The 14,247-nt window shown below is 40.0% G+C and overlaps 1 protein-coding gene across 2 annotated transcripts; it reads left to right on the top strand.

The window, feature by feature from the left end:
* The first annotated feature begins 579 nt into the window (after positions 1-579).
* zgc:101744 (Receptor expression-enhancing protein 6-like) lies at positions 580-10,253 on the top strand. 2 transcript variants are annotated; one of them, XM_054613673.1, is made up of 6 exons: positions 580-695; positions 803-936; positions 4,824-4,917; positions 6,541-6,679; positions 7,970-8,160; positions 8,717-10,253. In XM_054613673.1, the coding sequence occupies exons 2-6, from the start codon at positions 822-824 to the stop codon at positions 8,721-8,723; spliced, it is 546 nt and encodes a 181-aa protein (XP_054469648.1). In that variant the 5' UTR covers positions 580-695; positions 803-821; the 3' UTR covers positions 8,724-10,253. The 2 variants fall into 2 exon arrangements, with proteins under 2 accessions (XP_054469648.1, XP_054469647.1); XM_054613672.1 differs by having other exon boundaries at positions 7,970-8,138; positions 8,717-10,248.
* Positions 10,254-14,247: the final 3,994 nt, after the last annotated feature.

Genomic DNA, 14,247 nt, shown 5'->3' on the forward strand with positions numbered 1-14,247 from the left:
ATGTAATGAAGTGCTCTCTAGGGTGTGCTTCCAGTTGAAAAAAAAATGATGCCATGCCATATAGGCTGCCCTACATGCTAGAAAACTTTCCATGTGCTTGTGTCCCAATGCATGAAGCTTTGACGCTGAAATATCAAATCCTGTTTTCATATTAATTCTCAGATGGTTAGAAAAATGCATTTTAATTTGAATTAGAACTTAAGTGATGCTTGCCATAATGGAACATTAGGATTCATGTATATATTGCATTTACATTTTCTAATTTGAATTAACATTTGACTATGTTCACTGTAAGGAAGGTTACAACTTTGAAGATAAATAATCACAATCACATCTTTTATGTGACAATGAAAATGCCAATCGGAGTATAACATTTTTCATTTTTACTCAAATAACACATATGTGGAAAAGTATAAAGCTATTGTGGAATTACATTTCAATTTTAATAAAGTCCTCTATCGGTTTCCATAGCGTGGTGAGGTTTTTTTTAAGTGTTTAAAAAGTTACAGTCCCCACAATAAGAAGTCACACACATAAAGGTGCCTTCAGTCCACAGCACCGTTGTTTAATCACCGGAGCTCTCTGATTGGTCAGCGGGTTGACCTTCTAACTCCGCCCCCACTGCCACCGCAACTTCGACGGAGTCAGCAGCCAGCCATCCAACGGGAAGTTTTCGGGCAAATTATCAAACCAAGGTTAGTAAAATAACCCCTCGTAGTTGTCTTTTTAATCGCAAATGCCTTAAAGCATCGGTTCATATAACATTTGACTGTGTTGCTTTGTTGCTTTCTGTCGACCACAGGCCCAGGAAAAGCCCGAAAATGAGTCATTTTAAGGAGCGTTTCGTGACTCTGCTCCACGAGAAAAACTTTGTGACCGACCAGCTGGCGACGCTGGAGCAGAAAACGGGAGTGAAGAGAGAGTATATCACCGTGGGTATGTTAACGGAGCAGCTTGGAAAAAAAGCAAAGCAAAGAAAAGAGGACACAGTTAAACTTTTACTGAATGCTTAGTGTGCACTTTGGACATTGCTGCAGATAAAACTCAGCTTGCATTGTCTCGCTGCATTCTGCATGTTTAGCACACGATAGCTGGTGGAGCTAATAAGCTGCCACTCAAAAAGTGGCAACTGGCAACCGGTTGTGGTCACATTGTTGCATGAGTGCTTGTCTTTTCACTGTGGGTTCATATCCTGTGTGCCACTGTTAGATGGCTCCTTTTATTACCCTCCTCATGCTCAAATACCAAAGTGCACCCAGCTCAGACTTTAATGCAACATTGCATATTGAGAGCTGGTGTGGTTGTAATCCTCATTACACACACACACACACACACACACATACTTCAATGTATCTCTGTTGAAATGAACTGCTGGTTTAGATCCCACCAGCAGCTGGTCCCGGGGGGTATTTTTATCACATCCTGAAATATCCAGTGCAATGCCTAGTTAGATGGAAGGAGATTCTAGGATGACTGGTTATTCAACTGCAGGCTGCTCTCAGTGAGCTCTGAGTTGTGTTTTGACACAGCTCCGTTGTCAGTTTGCACAGAAAAAGTCAATAAAGGCCAGACACCTCCGGTTACAGTATACGTGTAGTCAACAGTTTGTCTGCAGTGCCAGTTTGAAAGGAAACATGAAAGCCAGGCTTGACCTACATTTAAACCCATTGTTATTACTCAAAATGGAGATTGCATTGCACAGATGAACGTTAACAACATATCATAAATATACATTTAAACAGCTATTTTTTTTTTAAAGTCACAGAGGATGTTGACTGCTGTACATGAATGTGTTGTCTGTGTTCAGCTGCATTCTATCAGACTTGGATCACAGGCATGATTGTAAGTAGCCCTGAAGTTTTTTGCTGTTTTTAGTAAGTGATTACACATCATCAAATATAGAACTTAATAGAGTTTACCCCAACATTATAGCCCAGCCGATCTTGGATTTTGATGGCTGATATTGATATTTGAAAGTTTAAAAAGCCCTGATGATATATAAGCAAATGTGTATTTTAAACATTAAAAAAATACAAAACATTATTGGTAAGGTACCCTTTTGGTTATTAAAGAATTCTCACCAAGATGTGAACAGCTGAAAAATATACTTCTAAGTTATATCGGATGGACAAACTATGTAATGGAAATACACTCTCTTAACTTGAGCTGAAAAGATTAATGATTTTTTTTTTTGATTAATTTAATCAACAGATATTTACCCATCAACAATTTTGATAATGGATTTATCATTTGAGTATTTTTTTTTAAGCACTAAGGGAACCACTTATTCAAGATCTGCAGCTTTTCTTAGTTTTTTTTTATTGTCAATTGAAAATCTTTTGAGTTTGGACTGTTGGTCAACTTGGCCTCTAGAAAAGCATGATGGTCATTTTTCACTATTTTCTGACATTTAATCGAACCAACGATTAATTGAGAAAATAATTTGCTGACACGTTATGATCAAAGTGATCATTTGTTACAGCCCTATTCTAAACTACTCCGGACATATCTCTGTATTTCTGTGCTGCAATGTATTGCTGCTTATCAGCCACCATTTCCTGTGATACTGAGGTATCCATGTTCTATAAGCCAGGAGATTTATTGGTCTGGCTCTAACCAACATCAACCCCTTTTGAAGTTTGGTTAAGTCACTTTTTCCTACCTAGAATTAATAAAATATCATATGATCAGAAAATGTCAATTAGTTGCTTAATTTTAGTCCGTTTAACCTCAGTCAGATCTACATGCAAATAACTCCATGTTATTGGAGCTAACACACACACACACACACACACACACACACACACACACACACACACACACACACACTGGCTTGCAAATACAGAGAATGTATGCAAATATCACTTGACTCATCCCTACCATGCATTTAGCTGAAGGTATAACCAGACAGAGCAGCCAAATTATACCTTGACCTGTTCTAATTGCAGATGTGTCTTGTTAGTATCTTGTTCGGTTGTTAGTGAGGCAACAGCCATTGTTTCGACACTTTGGCCACCTTGAAGGCTTGTTACAAACGTGTACACTGATAATGGGTTTCATTGCATACAAGAAATTCTTTCCTGTTTGCTCACTTTAGAGTTAAGTTGTACTTTGCCTTGATCTGTGCTTGCCAGTCGAACATAGTAACACAGCGGTGTCCCTTAAACTGACCACGGTTCAGCTGAGAAACGTCTCAAGTTCATGCTGACTCGTGTGACACTCTGAAGTGGGAAGACTAATGTGCTGACTGGAGTAGAGAGGTTTCATCTCTGCTTATGCAGCCAAACTCACTGAGTGAGCGCCCGTTGTTCGTTTGTTAGCTTCATGTTTTTTAAAGCCAACTTCCACTGTACTCTTAACAATAGGTTCTGATGATTTGATGCCAAGAGGAACTGGCTTCTCAGCTGAATTACAACTTCTGCAACTCTAATGAGTGGTTCGAGTCAAATATTACAGGATTACACAACTGTGGAATGGCTTTTGTACCATTATTTCCAGTTTTTCAACGAGAAGCTCGTATGTTTTCAATCCAGGGTGTAGAAATCTATGTCCGGTCACATGGATGCAATCTTCTTTTTCTTTTCTTCAGTTTAGGAGTCGCTTAGTCACAGTACAGAGCCAGATGGATCAGCTTTGTATCATTCATCACTGAATAATTAAAAACATCAGTTTATGATTTCCCTATTCAAAATGTTGCTGTGTCTCTTAGCCGTTGTCTCTTCAGGGTCTTCTATTTCAACCAGTTCTTCCAGTTTTTTCATTCATTAGAGAGAGATTGACAGACTGGGAATTGCATGGCCGTTTGTATATGAGCTGGGAAACACAAATGAGATGTAAAGAGCAGGTATTGGTTTAGAACAGTATCAAAGGCTTATACTGCTCTGGATACTGTGTGATTTTATTATGCCTGAGGCATTTCTTGGGTATGAATTTTGTATCAACAGTTTTAGTTTTGTATAAATTTGAATGATAAATGCATCTACAGCTGCTTTAGGGTTGGACGTCATTCTCCTTGTTTTGCCTCAAACCTGTTACCGAGTTCACATATACAAAAGCTCTGTAAAAGATCTGCGATTTGAAATCATTTTATGAACCTGGGAGTGTTTTGAAGAGACGGAAAACCCATGACTGGTTTTGATAAGTCAATCAGTAATGGAAGAAAGGGATCGGCTAAAATGGCTGTTCAGACTACAGTCTGTTTGCTTAGAAGTCAAAATCTTCAAGCCTCTGAGGGATTAAGCAATTCAGCCAATGTGCTACTGTTAAGAGTCAGCAGCCTACAATCCAGGTAATACAGAACCGATTTCTCCTGCAGTTCTTACGGTGAATTTCTATTGCAGATTGAATGAATAATTGATTTATCAACTTGGCATTTCAGCTCCCAATGTTACCATTACTTTAAGCACTGCAAAAGTATATATTATAGGTGGAAATCTCTGTTTGAATGTAAAGGCATCTTTGTGCTTTGTACATAACACTGTAGTAATAATACAATATTAAACTGTGGAATACCTCTGGCATGTGTGGAATCTCTCACACACTTGAGTTGTATAGGCCGGGCTGTTTCACATGACTGTGTGAGCTTAGCGTTGTATTTAATGTCAACTCTTCCACTGACTGAATTTGAATATCGGTGTTTGACTTGTGTTTAGCACTCCTCCTAATCCTGGTACTGTGCCACCTTGACATCCTGCTAGCAGACACACACAGTGTTTGCAACAAATTAACTTTGCTTGATATTAGACACGTTTGTCAAGTAACTTGATAACTTCATCTTGTCCAGCCTTCTGTTCTCACTGCCTCTCGTCTTTCTCCCCCTGCAGGTTTCCTGGGTTTTGTCGGGCTGTATCTTCTGTTTGGATATGGAGCCTCACTGCTCTGCAACCTGATTGGTTTTGCCTACCCAGCGTATTTTTCGTACGTATGAAGTTAAGCTTATTTCAAAAAATGCCCAAATGACACAATATGTAGAAAATGAAAGGGAAAATTCAACATCTTTTATGTTGATTTCCAGTCAGTGCTGATCGTAATGAAGTCCCCTTAAGAAATAAATTCCCCAGTGCGTGCTACATTGACCAAGAAAGCTGATTTCTCCTGCTGCGGACCTGTGCTGGCTGTGCCTCAATGTACCAGGATGCATTGAGTACGAATACCCTATGTCTGATAAATAATCAAAATAAACTCACAAAATGTCAATGAAGGAAATATTCTAACACCTAAAGAAGAAAGTACAACATTACACCTTCTTAATTCAAGTTTCTCTCTTACACTGAACCAAGACGGGCTTAATTGCCTTGATAATTTATCGTAAAACACACTTGATTAAAACTAGATACAGACTAAATAAAACTCGGTGGACCCGTCTTGGTTAGTCTTTCAACTTTTCCTACAATCAGCAACTCTTACTCCATCTTTGGAGGCAGGCCATTTTCATTGCAAAATCTATGACTAAGAATTGTCCCAAAATCGCCCTGCTGGTTTACGTTCGGGATCCTGGAGAAGGTCCCAAACAAACCTCTGTCTTAGTGAGGAGAACTGTCTTCATACAAGTGCAAGCACGGCTGGCTCTCGGGGTTGCCCTCGACAGCATCGAACAAAACTGCCCACGCTGGCATTCATTACAGCCGAATGATTCCGTTTCTGTTGGCATGCGGAAGGCAATTTGAGCAAAGATACCACCAGTAGGCGTTTGCTTTTCGAAGGCCCAGGTTCTGGACGGTCCCTGCTGGTCATATCCTCCCCGCTATAGCAGCAGCAGCCTCTAGCGACCTTTGTCCAGCTGAATATCCGAGTCAGCCAAACCCTGTTAAATGCACACGTAAAAAAAAAAAGAAACTTGGTCCATTACATCCTCAGTACTCATATTTTTGGATGTCATTTTTTCTGTTGGAAACTTGACACAGGCGCAGTGAACAAGAACGTTTTTGAGAATCATTGCGCCCCACAGATACCAAAGCTGGAGAAGTTCTTACTCGCTTTCAACGACATCACTGGAAGCAGGAAGAACAAAATATTTTACAACTGCCCCACTAATACACACTTAGTACAGCACTCACAGGCCCATAAATCTGAGCCTATTCATAAACTGCTGCTTAAAGGTTCCCTGTGGATTTGTTTTATCGTAAACACACTGGCCACAATGTGCTTTGGTGAATTATATTATATTCCTTTATTGAACGTTTAAAAAAAACAAACATTTTGAGTACATTTTGTACTAAAAAATACAGATTCTTTTTTTTATTTTTATTATTCTTTTGTTGTCTATCATTGCTCATTCTAATATTTTAAACCCATTACTGCCACAATCATTTATTTCACATCATGGCCCTCTGGATTCAGCAGAAGTGTTTTAAAATGTCACCCCCATAGTTTTGGCATGCACGAGCATCCTAAAATAACAATACAGGGACACTGTCAAAACTCTACAGGATAACTTTTAAATGTACCTACCGTTTCAGACTTTTAATCATTGCAGTTTGCACTCTTGATTTAATTACCTCATCAATCTTCTGACTCAAACCTGTCGCTCTGTCCATTCAGCATTAAGGCCATCGAGAGCAGTGTGAAGGAGGATGACACTCAGTGGCTGACCTACTGGGTTGTTTATGGACTCTTCAGCATCGTTGAGGCCTTCTCCGACATCTTCCTCTTCTGGTTCCCCTTTTACTATATTGGCAAGGTAGGCAGACATTCAATTTTTTATTCTATTCGGTACTTTTTAATTTCACATTTCCTTTATTTAGTTATCTTTCCTCTCTTTCTGTTCTGCATTGTCTTCAGCTAAGTGAACTTTCACTGTGAAACCACAGACAGTCACGCTGTTTTGAGTCACATGAGGCTTGATGGTTTTTGGGCCTCTCGTGCATTGGATTTAGCCAACAGCGCACTCTTGTGGACAATGTTTGTAATGTCAAAATGAGGAAGACATTAACATCTGCTGTGTTGCAGCCCCATAAAATACAATTTGTACCAGTATCTGTATACTTAATGTGTTCACACTGTAAAAGTGAGAAAATAAGTAGACTAAAACAGTCCTTAAAAGGCTTTGTTTTTGATTGCACTTCTTGTTGGACACTTTTGTCCCTCAATGCACTGTACAAAGGAACTGTAGGGCTTGAGGTAGATAAGCATATTTAATGACGTTGATGTATTTGCATGATTATTGGACGTTTTTTGGTTATGCCCACATGTTTAAATGCACTTACTGTTAGTCACAATTGCTTTTGATAAAAGTGTCATTTAAATAAATGTGATAAAATGTAAATGGACTTTATGCTCACAGATACAAAACATAGGCAGTTCTAGAAATATTGGAGGAAAGAAAAGCTTCCGCACATGTTGTGTGTGTTGTAAAAACCCATAAAGTATATTGACAAAAAAGATTTTGTTCCTGTATACTTCCTGTCAAACCTATATGCTTTAAATATTTGTATATACTAGTTCATACTGAACACAGTTAATATGTAAGATGCAATTTGGACATAGCGATCCTCGTCAGTGACAGTTGAAGTATTTTCTCATCATTTCATGTCCATACCTGCGTGTAGAGTTTGTCAGAAGAAGTTGAGTATAGTTGTAAGTTATGGTTTGAGACAAAGCAACCCCACATATCAGAAAGCCCTGCTTGAGCTAAATAATAAGTCACATCATTATCTATTATTTGGGCCTAATTAGCATGATCATCATTGCTTTCCTTGATTAAAATGGTTTGGTTTCAGTGATAAACTTAATCCTGGAAAAATATGATTAATAAACTACGTCTGATATTGTGCAATGAGGCATGGTTATGTTATGTAACAACAACATTACAACATCGTACCTTTCAGCAAACCGTTTTGAATGTATTTTAGGGCTGCCACTATTTAGTATCGAATAGCTGCAGTTTATTTCCTGCTTAAGTGATCAGACTTTGGACAGGAAGTTAAACAGTAACATAATATCTAAGATCTGCCCTCTGCTCTCTCCTCAGTGTGCGTTCCTGGTGTGGTGTATGGCTCCGGTGACGTGGAACGGTTCTGAGATCTTGTACAAGCGTGTCATCCGGCCATTTTTCTTGAAACACCAGGCTACCATGGACAGTGTGGTCAGCGATCTGAGCGCCAAGGCTAAGAACATAACTGAGAGTGTGACAAAGGAGGGTGAGATACCAACAGTGTACATGCAAGTAGAGTCGCATACTATATTTATTTTTATATATATAGATATTGCAGCAACATATTCTCACAGCTGTCAAACCTCTTTAACACTTCCTAGATTCACACTCCAAAAATATATCCTCAAATACAATAATCCGTCTTTGGGTCTGTTTAACCGTCCTTCAAAATAAATAGTTTTTATGACATGTGCATGAGACATTATGTTTTTCGTGTTGTCCACGTCAGTCTGTCCTTACATTCATAAGTCCGTCCGTTCCATTCTTGGGAATGCAATATCTCAAAAACGCCTCAAGGGAGTTTAAAATTAAGCACAAATGTCCACTTTGAATTAAGGATGAACTAATTAGAATTTGGTGATCACCTCACATAACATGTTTTGGGCTATAAATTTGAGTATTTTTATGCTAATTATGTACATTTTACACAAATGGCTAAAAGGATAAAATGATGAAGTGCTGACGTTTTGGACGGACGTGGACATAAACTGCAACATGCCTGGTTGGTAGAGGCGTTAAACCTCAAGGCGGTAATTCTAGTTTTTTTTCTGTTTGTTCCATCAGCTGTTAACCGGGCCCTCAACCATGACAAGGACCAGTGAGAAACAGGGGAAGGCTTTGTGTGTGTCTGTCTCTGTGTGTGTGTGTGTGCAAGTATCTTCGTTATTTGAAAGAGTGACTGAATGAGATTGTGTGTGTGTTTGACCTTTTGCTTTCGGTGTGTCATCTCCCACTTCCATGACGAATGATGATGAGCCACTCACTGTGTCATGTGGTGAATTGAAGCTTCACACTCGTGACAATAAATTAAAGCTTGTTTGTGCGTCAACATCAGTTTACTGCCATCGGTACTGCTAAGGCAATCGGGGAAACTGTGACCTTTCTATGTGATCATCATTTATTGTAGTGTGACAACATTTGTGGAAAGGAAAGTCATTTGTGGCAACAATTTACATATGTGTGCAATACTGGTGGTGCAGTCAATATTATTATGTCTAATTGAGCCATTTGTGCCAGCAAACGGAGGCTCACAACAGTACGGTTTTAAAAGCAGGTTGTCTTCAAATGTTTCCACAAACAGTGTTTTATAACATTGTAAATCAAAACATGTCTTTAATGTGTGCTTGCTCTTAAAAAGCCTCACTCTTGCATGTGCCAAGCAGCATTAAAAGTCTGTTTGAGCTATTGGGAAGGTTCTCAATCTGTAACTTTATTTGGCTTTAATATGTCTTAATTTATCTTCACATAATTATTAAATAAAACTGGAACCTTAATGAACTGAAGACGCGTCTGTATGTCGTGCTGTAAAATTTCAGATTTATTTCTGTTTCGTCTGATGCCCTTTCTCCAAACGGTGTCATTCCTCACAAAGTGGGAAATTGGATTTTATTTGGTCCAAATTACAATGTTCACGCACCAGTGATTTCTCTAATTGTTTTTTATAGCGGTGGCAAGTCAGGGAAATTGGATTTCTGGATCCATAACCTGTGCAGAGTTTGGTCTAGTTTATTTTGCAGCATTCATTTTTTTTTCATATTAATGAACTTTATCTGCCGTTTTTGTAAAAGGGTCCCAAATATCTCGAGCTGCCTTGGGAAACAATAAAAGTTTAACTTAAATACCTCAAATTCTCTATTAAACATCTCCGAACTATATCATTTTTATATGTGGAAATAAATATTTTATTACCAAATTTGTAGATACAGCTGCCGATAATTTTGAATGAAACTCTAATATTTCTAAATGGGCAAGCCTATTTTTTGTCATTTTTTGCAAGGAAGATACTATCGCCATGGACATTTCTCTCCCATCCTTTGTATTCGTTTGATCCGTTGACCTGTCCCCCCAACTCCATTTACCGGCATTCAGACAGCCTAACCACCCACACTTTAATTTGTCTTTAGCTCTGTATTCACGCTTGAGGGGCTCTGAATGGGACGCCCTTTGTGTTCGTGCACTGGATGTAATGCATGGGAAACGGTGGATGTAGCCGGTGCTATGGCCACACACCGCCACGGGGAGAGGAACGCACCCATCTGGAAATGGCTGCTGTGAAGATGCTGGGTGTTTGTTATGGATCCCCCCCTCAGCCACCGGTGGCCGACAGGTTATTGATTAAACAGAAATTGGACACAGAAACCAATTATTGTGTTGCTGTGTGGTTTGATCCAAAGGCTCTGTGTTGAGTGTGAGGCCTGTAATGGCTTAGGACAGGAGAAGAATAGCTGAAGAGAAAGGACAAAGACCGAAAGGAGTGAATGTATGAAAGCATGTTTTATATGTACACAAACATTTTTGTGCCTCGCTACATTTTCCGTCGGTCTGTTTTCTTCTTCCACACTGAGTATCTCAACAACTACAAAATTGATGTGACATTTTCTACACACATTTGTGGTCCCCAGAGGATAATTCCTACTGACGTCTGATCCCCTAACTACTCCTCCAGTGCCACCAGCAGGTTGACACTTTTGTTTTAAGTAACATGTCTTAAATGCTTACAGGTGGATTGCCAGGGAGTTTGGTACAGATATTCAGATGATGAATCCAAATCATTTTTGGTGATTCTCTAAATTTTCATGTACCACAGAGTCAAACTTTTAACTTATCTTGTGAAATATCTAAACATCTACTAAATTGATTTGCACAAGATTTTGTATAGACGGGTCACAGATGATGAATCCCACTGACTTTGTTGATTTCTCCCACAGCAGCTTCATCTAGTCAGTCTTAGCGAATCGTTATTTTTAAATACTTTTGCTTATGACAAATACCTGTAAAACTAATGGCATTCCTGCCTCAGCTGTACTTTCTGTTTAATGGTAATTAACAAATGTTAGCATGCTTATCGAAGATGGTTACTGGGATGAACATTATATGCAGGTTACGTGCAAAGCATCAGCATGTTAGCGTTTAGCTCAGAGCACCAGTTTTCTGAGCACCTTTCATTCATGTTGGCTTAGACGTTTAGACCTTAAAGCTCATTTGTATAACCTCAATTATGATATTGGGAAACTTCTGTTTGATAGGGCCCAGAAGTTACTCATGTATTCTATTTATTGCATTGTTTAATGGGTGTTGCAAATAAACTAATGTTAATATAGGACGTTTAGAATACTTGCATGTAAAAAAAAAAATAGCTGGCTGTAGACTTTTAAGTCTTGTCTTGAATAATGACTCTTGATTTGATTTCTCTTCTCATATCAAAGCTTACTTTCCATCAGCATATTTTTTTGCATAATCCTTTCCCCTGCCTGAACCCTGCATTATCCTGCTCCTCCCTGGTCTTCTGCTTGTTATCTACCCCCAACTTAATCAATGCTGCTTGCCAACAACGCTGTCTGCTTGTGTTCTGCAGTTCCCAGGCTCACCGACAGATGGCGACAAAACACAAGGCTGTGTGGATGGAGAGTTGGTGAGTCATACAGTGAGACCGTCACGTACAAACAAGGCCCGGTCTGACTCTACCATAGACCTTTATTAGCACAAGGGGTATGGTTCCTCTCCCGTGGTAATGATGTTAATAATATAATGTTTCCATTCCCCTTCGACATGGGATGAGAATTAATTTGGGCGTCATAGCACTCGGCTGGTATACTTCCTGGTTTATCTACTCTGCGATCTCTTACCTTCTATGCATGTTGTGTTGCTCTGTTATGTGTGTATGTACAGTATATACAGCCTACTGTACATACCCTACTGTATACACCACTGTTGTCTTTCAACAAAGAGTATCGAAGCAATGATTTGGCATCCCTGCCTCTCTCCATGGTGCTGAAACAACGAGGTCGCTGTCCGAGGTGCTGATCCCCCAATAAGACAATTTTATTTAGATTCAAATCTTTCCAAGCCGACTTCACATATGATTAATGCAACTAAATACAAAGCATTCAATAATGTATTTCCACTATATCTTGTTACCTCTGCTTGATTGATAGTTATAGGCCTGATTTTGATTTATGATTTATATATTATTCATGTCGAAAGGTGGGTCGACCTTGTATCCGTTTAAGCAAAAATCCATGATGAATAGTCAAATGTTTAACCCAATCAAATTAGTCCAACAATTCTTATCATTTACTGACACGAGAGTCACTCAAGATATCACCTTATATTTCACGTTGTCTTTTAGTTTCTGTAGCTATAAGCCAAAATAAAACTGGTCTAATAATTGCCTTGGATCTGGCAGCGATTCGACTGTGGCTGAAACATCGACAAAATCATTTGGAAATGAAATGAAATGGGGGGGTTCTGCTCACATTTTTGACCATGAGAATATGATTTCATCAATTGTGCTACTCCTATCTGTTGCTCTGGAGCCATCAATATTTGTTGTATATTTAACATAACATATGATTCTATTATGATTCAGTTTTTCTTTCATTTTCCTAATTTTGGTCAAATTCCTCCAGATGAACTAAAATACTTTGTTTTAGTGTGGAGTCTGTCTTATATTGTTGTTGTTGTTTTTTTGTCTTTTTTTTCTTTGCTGGCATCCAACCACTAGGAAGTGTATGAACTGAAAAAAAATCAAGTGTTGACAGAAAAGGGAGAGGGCATAGCACCTCCCACGTCCTATCTGAGAGAGAGAGAGAGAGAGACACACACAGAGAGACACAGAGAGAGAGAGAGAGTCTGCTGTAGTGGTGGTGTTGGAAATCGGACGACATGAGCTCTACATGAACCGTGTAAAATGCTTTAAGACGCTTTCGGCGTTTGTCTTGTATCCGTCTGAACCGAGGACGAGAGCCCGAAGCGGAGCTGTACTTCACGACCAGGTACGGAGACCCCCGCTCATCCGCACATCTCTCCCGGAGCTCAGACGCTGGTATTCGGTGGCGTAACCGCGGTCCACCGGAGAGACAACACGGGACACCGCGTCTCGTTTTCTGTATTTGTCCGGATGTCGGTGTCTTTAAAAAACATCCACACGGCGGCTGCAGTCACGTCTCACATTTGTGTTTTGATAACCCCCTCGGTCGTGTGAATTGTATGCAGCCTATATGCCCGCACAGCCATATTGGCAGTCAGCAGGGGAGAGAGAGAGAGAGATGAGAGAGGGCAGAGATGTGTTGGGATTATGGTATTGCTTTGAGGAGTGAAGGGAGGAGGGGTGGGAGAGGAGAGGAGGGGTGAGGGGGTTTCGCTGCGACTGCGAAACGATGGCACCGTTGCGAGATGGCGATCCTCTGGTATTTATGAATGAACCGAGCGGAGGAGGGTGGTCTGTAATGGCGCTGCGCACCAAGCCCTCTCCTGCCACCCCCTTTACTGACTGCTGCCGAGACAGAGATGCACGTCAACGTTAGACTATACACTAATAATGACGCCAACGTGACGCATACAGCCCTGATTCTCTGTGGCAAATGTCATGGTTAATCCTCCATCTGGATCTGGGTTTTTCCTCCATCCGATGTCTGATGTTTGTGGGTCTCATGGTCAGAGAGGAGAACCATTATGATATGCAAAAGGAGTTATGCATCATTTAGGCCTTGTGTGTGTGTGTGTGTGTGTGTGTGTGTGTGTGTGTGTGTGTGTGTGTGTGTGTGTGTGTGTGTGTGTGTGTGTGTGTGTGTGTGTGGTGTGTGTGTGTGTGTGTGTGTGTGTGTGTGAATATGTATGTGACTCAACTTCCTGTATGCATTATACAATTGTGTGTGTGCAGGATTTGCGAGGGAAGAGAGGAGCGATGAATGACAGTAAATCCTGTGATTAAGCTTTAAAGTGTGCGGCTGGGAGTAGCATAGAGATGCAGACTGTGTTAAAGCATGCATGTCTTTGTCGAGGATGGGAGATAAGTGGAAGTGTGAATGGCCACAGTACGGTTGCGTAAGAACACTTCTGCTGCTAAGGCGGGACAAAGAAATGACTCAATACATGGTAACAAAGAAAAACAAACAGAGAGAGAGGAGACGATACGATGTTGGTTTGCTGACGTTTCTGATGATGTTGGAGATGAGTATGGATGCTGATAATTGAAATTCTGTTGGGGAGGGATGCTCATATCTGGAGACGGGCAGCTCCACACACACACACAAGCAGCTTTCAGAGAAGTTTTGTAGCTTCAGTGAATCAAAGAACATTTATTATTGGCATTA

The sequence above is a fragment of the Anoplopoma fimbria genome, chromosome 15, assembly GCF_027596085.1.
Source record: "Anoplopoma fimbria isolate UVic2021 breed Golden Eagle Sablefish chromosome 15, Afim_UVic_2022, whole genome shotgun sequence".
NCBI classification, from domain to species: Eukaryota; Metazoa; Chordata; class Actinopteri; order Perciformes; family Anoplopomatidae; genus Anoplopoma; species Anoplopoma fimbria.